The 10,889-nt window shown below is 36.6% G+C and overlaps 1 protein-coding gene across 5 annotated transcripts in view; it reads left to right on the top strand.

Moving 5' to 3' along the window:
• Positions 1 to 10,889, top strand: part of SPDYA (speedy/RINGO cell cycle regulator family member A) — a 34,125-nt gene that overhangs the window by 2,389 nt on the left and 20,847 nt on the right. For 2 of the 5 annotated variants that reach the window (XM_027765799.1, XM_027765796.1), the window contains exons 2-3: positions 4,677 to 4,926; positions 8,522 to 8,580. In XM_027765799.1, coding sequence (XP_027621600.1) covers positions 4,695 to 4,926; positions 8,522 to 8,580 — 291 coding nt within the window. In that variant the 5' untranslated portion in view covers positions 4,677 to 4,694. Of the gene's footprint in view, positions 1 to 2,650; positions 2,727 to 3,693; positions 3,776 to 4,676; positions 4,927 to 8,521; positions 8,581 to 10,889 lie in introns of those variants that run through there. The other 3 variants (XM_027765795.1, XM_027765794.1, XM_027765798.1) reach the window with 3 other exon arrangements.

The raw sequence follows: 10,889 nt of genomic DNA, 5'->3' as shown, positions 1-10,889 counted from the left end.
CTATAAGCAAAATTCCATCCAAAAAAAAAAAAAAAGTTATTTTGTTTTAGCAAAAAAAAAAAGAGAGAGAGAGAAAAAATAAGCTCACCTTTCTTCCCTACAGTAATAGCTTATTTAACCACTAAATCACAATTTATTGTGCACACTTAGCACTGTAAATGCTAGGATTAAATCTGAATAAAGAGGGGCCAGCAGGTGGCATAGAGGTTATGGTGCAGGATTCCCACATGGCCAACTGTGGTTCGAATCCTGTACCTAGAGACTTGAAAATTATACTGGGTGTATATGTGCATGCCCCAAGTCCTGAAAGGAGGATAGAGGAGAAGGGATTGTGGCATAGTCATCCCCCTTGGGGGATGATTTCTCACTTTCTCTCTCTCTTCCTCTCTCTTGGGATCGAACATACCCTATAGCAAAAACCTAAATAAATAAATACATGTTGAGTAAAAATAACCTTGGGCTGACCCCATAGCACAGAGGTAAAACACTGTGCATAGGGAACTGGATCCCACATGACTGACTGCAGTTTAAATCCTACCTTGGGGCAGTTTGAAAAACACACCAGACATGTGTGTGCCTGCCCAACTTTCTGACAGGATGAGGAGATAGAGGAGAAAAGAACTGCAGTGACACCATGTCCCATTAGGAATTGTTTTCTCTTCTCTCTCTGACTCTTTTTCTTGAAAGTATGTACCCTTCTGGCAATTAAAAAAAAAAAATAGCCTTATAAATAGGTTTGTTTTCCTAGCAAGGTGACAATAAATAATATTGAATTGAATGCTTACTATATGTCAAGTATTTTACACATGATTTCATTTACTATTTAAAATAGTTCTTTAGTAGTTAATATGGGGAGCGGGGCTAGCAGATGGTGTGGTGGTAAAAGGTACTGGACTCCCACATGTCTAACCACAGCTTGAGTCCTGGACTTGGCGGCTTGCTTTCTCACTCTTTCTCTGTTTCTGGTCAAACTGAAAAAAATACGATAATAAATAAATATAATAATTCTTAAAAAAAAAAAAAGATAGTTAAAGAATTTGGGACTTTGGTGTCCGATAGTCCTGGATTCAAGTGCTAGTTTTGTCACTTACCAACAGTATGACTTTCAGCAAATTTCTTAACTCCTTTAAGCATCAAACTTCTCATCTAGAAAATGAAGATAAAATTGTACCCACCTTAGAGAGAGAGAGCATGAGAATGAAATTAGATAATGAATCTAAAGCATCTAGCATAGTATCTGGCACATATTAAGTGCTCATTGTGTGACTGCAATGAAATAAAATGAAGTTAAGGTTTACCAGCTTGCCCTGTCTGAGTTGCCAAGGGATCTTGGAACTAGATTTTTTATACTGGCAAGTGAATCTCCAAATTAATTCTACTTATGATTTTGTGAACCACTACACTGTATATTTCCCCTACAAAGAAGAAGTTATTTCAGATGTTTATGGAATTACTGTTTTTGCATACATACAAATCCCAGACATCCTATTCAAGTCTGCTATGATTTTGTTTTTTATTTATTTATGTCTTCCATGAGTGAGAAAAACAGGGAGAACAACAAAGAAACAGCACCCTCAGCTGGATCTTGATACTACAGTACACGCCCCATCTCAGCCAGTCCCACACATGGATATGCATGTGCCTTGTATACTCAGGAAGGTCTTTGGATGCGAACCTGGAATCTTCCCTTGTGGGTCAGCCTAACAGAGTTTTATATTTTACTATTATGCCACCTTCTGGCTTCTAGTACATTTTTTTTTTTAATATTGAAGAAGCCATGCAAAAATTCTTTCAAGAATTTTATCATTCGAGCATAGTTTTTCTTAGTTCCCCTTCTTCTCTGTGTCTTACCCTTCGTGAAATGGCCGTATTTTTGTCTTTCATTCTTTCCCTCTTATTCACTCTCAGAGCTCTCATTCTCTTGGTACACTTAAATGGAAAGTAAAATAAAAGTCTACTCAAGGTGGAATTTGACCACCACCATGCATTGATAACTTCTCTCCTAAATCTCCTCCACAACTTTCCTGCCTATGTTTGCTTATTAATGTCAATGAATCTCTATTTGGAGAATTTCAGATATTTTCTTCTTTTACAGTTTTCTCAAATTTTATAAAAAGTACTTCGGGGGACCAGCAGTTAGCGTAATGGCTATGTCGCTGACCTCCCATGTAGTTGCCCGCGGTTCGAGTCCGTGACCCGGTAGCTTAAACTCACACCGGGTGCATGTGCATGCGTGCCCAAGATCCCGAGAGGAGAATGGAGAAAGGATTGCTGCATGGCCATTCCCCCTGGGGGGTGATTTCTCACTTTCTATCTCTTTTTTTGTTGCGCACATGCACCCAATAGCAAAAAAAAAAAAAGCCTCTCCCGCACCCCCCAAAAAAAGTACTTCCGCACATATATAAAGGTTTAGTGGAAAAGTAGAAAAATTCCTACTGTAAGCATGACATTCAAGTTTTCAATTGATAAAAAAAATTGCATTCTATTTCATGACATAGCTATGGTTGTTTTAATGTAAAAACACAAAAGTTTATTACCACTGAATAAAACTTACTTCCTGAAGTATGTGCCACAGTCATGGTATATTCTGGGAAATGCCACCCCTGAGCCTAGCTTCCCGACCCAGTTTGAAAAACCTGACCATTACTTAGTTTTTTCCATCCAGATGTAAGGCTGTTCTTCGAATAAAAGATGCAGATGAGGCCTTCAGCTATCTCCCAAATGAGGTGGGTAGGAAAGAGCAAAAACTTCTTACCCAAGGCTCTATTTATTGCCTGTTCCTCTTTGCGAGGAGTTTGTATTATTCTCACCCAGCTTCATAATTGCCTTAATTTTGGCTGGCCATTAGAATCCAAGAAGAAGGGGGACCAGCAGTTAACGTAATGGCTATGTCGCTGGACTCCCACATAGTGCACCGAGGTTCACGTCCCAGACCCGGTGGCTTAAAACTCATGCTGGGCGCGTGTGCGTGCGTGCCCAAGATCCCGAGAGGAGAATGGAGGAGAAGGGATTGCGGCGCGACCATTCCCCCTGGAGGGTGATTCCTCGCTTTCTGTCTCTCTGTCTCTCTCTGTCTGGCGAGCGCACATGCCCTATAGCAAAAACCTCTCCAAAAAAAAAAAAAAAAAAAATCCAAGAAGAAGGACACAGGGAACGGAGAGGAGCAAAATAGAGAAGAGAAGCAATTATACAATCAATTAATTATAGCTTTCTCTGCCTAATTCGTCATAAGCTAGCATTATACTGTTAAATATTTTAGCCACTACCCACATGCGACTGTTAAACACTTGAAATGTAGCTAGTACAACTGACAAATTCAATTTTTACTTTTATTTAATTTAAACTTAAAAACTGAAGGAGTGTAAAATATTTTTCTTTAACACACTCCTTCATTTTTTAATAGTACATTTTATCTTAACTGTTGAAAAATTAATATCAGAATTGAGATGTATTATAAGAGTAAATACACAACAGATTTTAAAAACTCAGGATATAAAAATGTCATTGATTTTAATACTGATTACATGTTAAAATGATATTTTTTATATATTAGGTTATATAAAATATTAAAATTAATTTCATCTTTTTTTTTTACCATGGCTTTAAAAATTAAAAATTACCTATGTGGCTCACATGTATTGGACAATGCTGCTCTAGCTTCATGACATCCAATTTTATTTTCCATTCCTTCAGCAGGGAAGTTTCTGAGGGTCAGGAAGGAGAATCTGTACCTAGCTCCTTGAACACCATGGGAGGCATGGCTGCCTGGGTCACTGTGAGTTATGGATTCAGAGGTTCTCATTAGGGTCCTAGACCAGTGTCCTGTGTTGCTATTCATTTCTCCACTTACCATTATCCTAGAAGTACTTTAACCGTGAAAGAAATATTAAGTATACTAATTATATGAATGAATCACCACTAAACGAGGTAGGGATTGTGTATATATATTGATGGATTAACTTTGTTTCAGATTTTATTAGATTAAAACATTGTGTATTCTTATACACTTATAATCAGCCACTCAAGTAACATGGTCATATACTCACACTTTAAAAATTAGGCCAATTTATGAAAATTCTTCAAGTCATATATACCATGTATTTCTTCATTAGAATTGTTTTCAACTTTTCAATAAATGCTTATTGAATAAGAAAATTTTGTAATATATCAAGGAATTTACTGATGAGAAGATTTATTTTGTATTTGGGAAGATTTTATATAAGGCTTTGATAATAATTAAGCTCTGAAGATAGTTTGCCTTTTTCTTTAAGAAATCTGATGTGGCATATAACAACCATATGATAAAATAATATCAATTTAAGCAGAATAAAAATTATCAGGAAAAAAGCCCAATACAAATAGTTTATAAACTCAGCATAGTTTATATAATTAACTTTCAAGTTTGCAATTATGTTCTGTAGTCGCCAAAGCAAAATGATACACAGTATCTTATTATTTAGAAAGGGAAAGTATATCGGCTACACAAAAAAACCATAGCTTTCATAGCACTGAATTAAAAAAGCAATTTCTAATGTTCATTGTCACAAATAACATCGTAATAGCAAGTTCAGTAACATTTCACATAACTATATGTAGAAATATTATCCAATTAGTTGTTGCTTTTATAAAAAAAAAAGAATGATTGTGATAAGTAATTATATATTTTATTTTTACAGGAATCTTGGGAGACCAAAATGAGGCACAATCAGATGTGTTGTGAGACACCACCTACTGTTACTGTTCATGTAAAATCAGGGTCAAATAGAACACATCAGCCCAAAAAACCGATTAATCTGAAGCGTCCTATATTCAAAGATAGTTGGCAAGCATCTGAGAAAAATGTACATAGTAACAAATCAAAACGTCCTAAAGGTCCTTGTCTAGTTATACAGCGTCAGGAAATGACTGCTTTCTTTAAATTATTTGGTAGGTTTTAAATACTTTAATAATGATAATTATAAAGTACTTAAAAGTTAGGGTGTAAATATTTTATTATTTTTATATTTGCAAAAAAGGATGCTCATGTTTTTTGTGTTAAATGCCCTATTTCCAGCCAAGTTTGGTTTTGTTTTGCTTAATCTTAATTTTTTTTAACGTTTGATTTTCGTTTTTTTTTTTCTGCTGTTCATGGGTTTTAAAATTCAGGCTCAGGACCAGCAGATGGCATGGTCATTGAGGCTCTAGACTCCCACGTGACTGACGATCGTTTGAGTCCCAGACCTGATGACTTGGTTTCTCACTTTTCCTCTTTTTCTCTTTCTCTGGTGAGCACATGTTGCCCTATAGCAAATTTAAAATAATAATAGTAATAATAATTAATTTAATAAAATAAATCTTTAAAAAAATTTCAGGCTCCTCTAGCTTCTAGTAAATCCTGAGCAATTTATATTCATAGCATGAGTTTTGTTTAACTTAAAATACTACATAAAGAGGCAGGTGAGTTAGCTGACCCAATTTGACTGGACCTGATCTGTTCTCAGGATTCTTACTATTGAAACCAAGCAAATGGGAAAATTGGTCAACCCATAGAAGTTTCAGTATTACATTTTAGGAATATTGTTAAATAGCAACTATTATTATTATCATGTTAACATATTAAAATTGAGTTTGAATTTCTTTACATCATGAGACAGTCTTACTTTGCTGATTAGTTTATTTGTTTTTTTAAATTTGCCAGTGGGTACATGTGCTTGCTGGAAAGAGAGAGAGAGAGAGAGAGAGAAAGTAAGAATCATTCTCCCAGTGGAGAATGGTTATGCCACAGTCCCTTCTGCATTTCTTCCTCCTTTTGAAATTTTGAGCACACACACATGTGTTGAGTGTGTCTCTCACACTGCCAAGTCCTACACTCAAACCACATTCAGCCATGGAGATGTAGCTGTTTTAAACACCATGCCATGGGCTTGCCCACTAATTAGTGCAAAAATAAACCTTATAGTACTGAGGGATTTCTTTTCCTTTTTTTGGAGGCAAATAGTAAAGTAGACAGATTATTAATAGAATAAAGGATAGGATAGATGGATAGGTTCTGGTAAATATCTCTGAATGAATCACATCAAGTGATTCCACAAGATGGTAGAAACAGGTAACAGGCTTCCTTTCATACAGAGGAAGGTCAGGTGCTTAACACAAGCTGGTTGAGATATAAAGAAAAGCAAAATGAAAATATGAGATCCAGACAAAAAGGAATATATATAAGGAATATAAACAGAAGAAATATAAATTACTCCACAGTCAGGATCTAGAATATTAAAACAAGTTTCCATTTCTCTTTATTAAGAGTAGAACACAATTGTTACCCACAGACTTCTCAGTGCCTATAACTGGTCATAACAAGAATGCTCCTGGCTCTACCATTTTTAACTAATTTAAGAAAGAGAAATGAAATTAACAAGGCAGAAATTAATTATTCTAAGAATATCAATAGTTATCTTGAACTTTTCATATATTTGACTGACAGTTATTTCTAGAGTATAAAAATTAATATAATTGTGCTTAGTTATTTAAAATGAAAGGGGGAAATGGGAAAAAGTCAGGTTTTCCAGATTGTATTCTAATAATTATTAATACATTTTGCAGTTATATATTATGGCCCTTTGAAATTGGATTTTTTTTCTTTTTTTTTTTTGGAGAGGTTTTTACTATAGGGTGCATGCACTTGCCAGAAAGACAGAGAGAGACAGACAGAAAGCTAGAAATCACCCCCCGGGGAATTGGCCATGCTACAATCCCTTCTCCTCCATTCTCCTCTCGGGATCTTGGGCACACACGCACATGTGCCCGGCATGAATTTAAGCCACCAGGTCTGGGACTCGAACTGTGGTTGGTTACATGGGAGTTCAGCGACATAGCCATTATGCTAACTGCTGGTCCCAAAACTGGAATTTAATTCCAATTTTTTAAAGAATTATTTTGTTTAACTTTATTTATTTATCTTAATTTGATCAGAGAGGGACAGAATGATAGAGAGGAAAAGTGAGAAAGCAAGCCACCAGCTGCAGGACTCAAACCAGTTAGCCATGTGGGAGTCCAGTGCCCTTAACCACCATGCCAGCCGGTGACCCTTAAATTCCAATTTTTGACCTACTTTTGGATTTGTTGTTATTTTCAGATTTTTTTCTATAGAGCACGTGTGCTCACCAGAAAGAGACAGAGAGGGAAAGTGAGAAATTATTCCCCCCGCCCAAGGGGATATGGCCATGCCACAGTCCCTTCTCCTCCATTCTTCTCTCAGGATTTTGGATACACACATACATATGCGTGGTGTGGTTTTTAAGCCATTGGGTTTGGGACTCAAACCATAGAGTCAGCCATCGGGGATCCAGGACCTTAACACTACCTTACAGCCTAATCACTACCTGCTAGCCCCTGGATTTATTTTTATTTTTATTATTTTGAGAGATTATTGCTATAGGGTATGTGTGCTCACTAGAAAGACAGAGAGAGACAAAGGGAGAAATCACCCCCAGGGGGGTGGCCATGCTGCAATCCCTTCTCTATTCTGTTGTGATTTGGGGCATGTGTGCACACATGCCTGGTGTGAATTTCAGGCCACCAGGTCTGGGACTCAAACTGCACATGAGAGTCCAGTGCCTTAACCTCTGTATCAGCTGCTGGCCCCTGAATTTATTATTTTTAAACAGTATTTTTGTGTTTTTTTAATTTTGTCCTAATAACTCAGTTTTTCTAAAACTAAAAGTTATATGGAAATAACTAATGAATTGTGATCCTTTTTTTGTTTTTTAATTGTCAGATGACACATGTACTTGCCAGAGAGAGAAACAGAAAAACAAGGAGTGCGAATATACCCCTCAATGTGTCAAGCTCACACCATAATCCCTTCTACATTTGTTAATCCTGTTGGAGTTTGGGGTGCCCACACATACATGCCTGGCATTTTTTTCAAGTGTCCAGGGTCAGATTTCAAACCCTGGTTAGTCATGTGGAATCCAGCTCTCTTAACCACTAAGCTACAGTGCCAGTCCTATGATCCTTTTTCTTATGTTTTTGAATATTATATAAGTGGAATAGAGATAAATACAGAAGAATTCAAAACTAAAAATACCCTGGAATCTTAACAGGAAAAAGTAAAGCATATTTAGAAAACACAATATTCATTGAGTCATTATTTCTTAAAAGACAGAACTGTCTTTTATCAGATTAATTTCCATGTGTTGATTCTGGAAAGGAATGAAGAGTTACTCTAGAGTTGCCCAAGACATATTTCTCAAAGTGCAATAGGATATTCACTTATAACAAGCACTTAGACCATTCTTTCTGTAATCCGAGCTATGTATTAAAGCAAATTAGATGAAAAGATGAAGGATAAGGCAATAGCTTTGTGTATAGTCTGTGCAATGGTAAATACACCAAAGAACTGAAAACGACACCTTATACAACACTAGTTCAGCCATTTTTGTTCTATTTTTAAGAATCATTAATCTCCTGATATAGAAATTAATTCTTCAAAAGGAAATGTTTTTATCTTTAAAAGACAAGTCATAGCTATCTTTTGTTGTAGATGACGATTTAATTCAAGATTTCTTGTGGATGGACTGCTGCTATAAAATTGCAGACAAGGTAAATTTGGTAACAGTATAATCATTAAATAGCATTATTATGTTGCTAGACTGTCAGAACTTTAATGAGGCCTTGTAAGAACTTTCTATCTTATAAGGTTAGGGAACGAGGGAGGCTGCATTTCTCTTCGAAGTGGAAAATTCTTACACATTAACTTTTTTTTTTTTAGTTTACTATAAGGCATATGCACTTGCCAGAGTGAGATCAAGTTGGGGGAAAGAGAGAAAGTGCACACTCCCTGTGAAGGGAGGATGACTGTGCCCAAATCCCTTCTCCTGCACTCTCTTCTTGGGATTTTGGACACACATGCACATATGTCTGTTGTGTTTTTTAAGCCACTAGGTCCAGGACTCGAACCACAGAAGTAGGCCATGTGAGATCCTGCTGCTTTAACTACCATCCCACCTGACTAGCCCTTAATTTTTGGAAATAGCATACAGAATAGATTCAGATTATACTTGGAGAATTGCAGAATATTATTAAGTATGTCACTTAAACATACTTAATAATATCTGTCCCTACCTGTTGATTAAAAACAAAAATCAGGGGATGAGTAGATGGCATAATGAATGGTTAAATCACTGGGTTGCCATGTAGTTGACCACTGTTCAAATCCCAGACCCAGAAGTTTAAAATTCACTCGTGGTGTGTGTGTGCGTGCGTACCCAAGATCTCAAGAGGAGACTGGAGGAGAGGGGGTTGCAGCATGGCCATCCTCTGTGAGGGGTGATTTCTCGCTTTCTCCCTGTCTCTGTCTCTCTGGTGAGTGCACACACTATATAGCAAAAATCTCTCAAAAATTAAAGTCAGTATGGACTTAATACATATCAGTCAGAATTATTGCCTTTTGTCAAGCTGTGGGGAAAAATATTCTTAGATTCACTCTGCTAAGCCAGCCTGTTATACATTTTAATATTTTGTAAATAATTCAGATAAATTCTAATAATTTTAAAGGGTAAATTAGCTTAGCATGCTTTTTATTTGTTGTAAGAATCAATAGTTCATTAAAGAATATTTGGCTTACACACCAGAAACAGTGATGTCTCTATGTTCTTTAGATTTAGCTGCATAGTTATAGTTTCAGCTTTATAGATGCCATTTTAGACTATGCAGTCATATTGGAAAATTTGGCATGGGCCAGCAGGTAGTATGGAGGTTGAAGTACTGGATCCCACATGGCCAATTCCAGGGTATGAGTTCCAGACCCAATCATGCTAGGCACAGGTGCATGAGTACCCAAAATTCCAAGAGAATGGAGGAATAGGGATTTCAGTGTGGTCACCCCTCAGGGGATGAGTTCTCACTTTCCCTCTTCCTCTCTCTCTAGCAAGCTCATGCACCTTATAGCAAAAACTAAAACTAAATAAATAAAAAGATGATTAAAAAAATTTTGACATAACTTCATGTTACACTTAAAGTTCCAGCAACACAAAAGCGGATGAATGGAAGATTAAATATTAAAGACTAAATACCCACTATATTGTTATTATTATTTTAATTGCCAGAGGTTATGTGCTTGCTGGTAAGAATGAAAGCAACCACAGTCTTTCTGTCTTCATTCCTCCCTCCTGTGAGGATTTTGATCATGCACACACAGGCACTGGATGTGTCCCTTAAGTCTTCAGGGCTAGGACAGCCATGTGGGATCCAACTCCTTACCAACTGAGCTACATGGCCAGCTCCCCACTACATTAGTATTAATGTAAATATTTTTACTTAAAGCTTCAGATAACAAAGATAAAATAGAAGGGTTTTTGTTTGTTTTCATTTTGGAAAACTTCAAACATAAACAACTTCAAATAGAATAAAACAAGGAACTTTCCTGTGCCTGTCATCAACTCATGACCATTCTGGTTTCTTCTAACTCCCCTTCTCAAGTACTGGATTATTTCTAACTAAACCCAAGGCATCCTAACACTTTGTTCATAAATATTTCAAGATGTATCTCTAAAAGATAAAAGAAATTTTTAGCCAGCCCCATAGCCTACTGCTTAAGGCAGCTGGATCCCACATGGCTGACTGGTTTGAATCCCAGCCCAGTGGTTTGAAATACAAGCCAGGTGCATATGTTTGCACATTCAGAATCCTGACAAGATGGAGAAATGGAAAAGAAGGGATTGTGACATGACCACACTCAATTGGAGAATGCTTTCTCTCTGTGTGTGTCTCTGGCAATTAAACAAAGTTTCAGGCCTTCCCCATAGCACAGTGATTAGGGGAGCCAGATCCCACATGGCCAACCACATTTTGAATCCCAACGTGGTCATAGCAGCTCAAAAAAAAAAAAAAAAAAAAAAAACATGATGGGT

This window comes from Tupaia chinensis, unplaced genomic scaffold, assembly GCF_000334495.1.
Source record: "Tupaia chinensis unplaced genomic scaffold, TupChi_1.0 Scaffold139757_1, whole genome shotgun sequence".
Taxonomy (NCBI): domain Eukaryota; kingdom Metazoa; phylum Chordata; class Mammalia; order Scandentia; family Tupaiidae; genus Tupaia; species Tupaia belangeri.
Note: the sequence above shows the minus strand (reverse complement) of the source record. Positions and strands in the feature narration are given on the sequence as shown.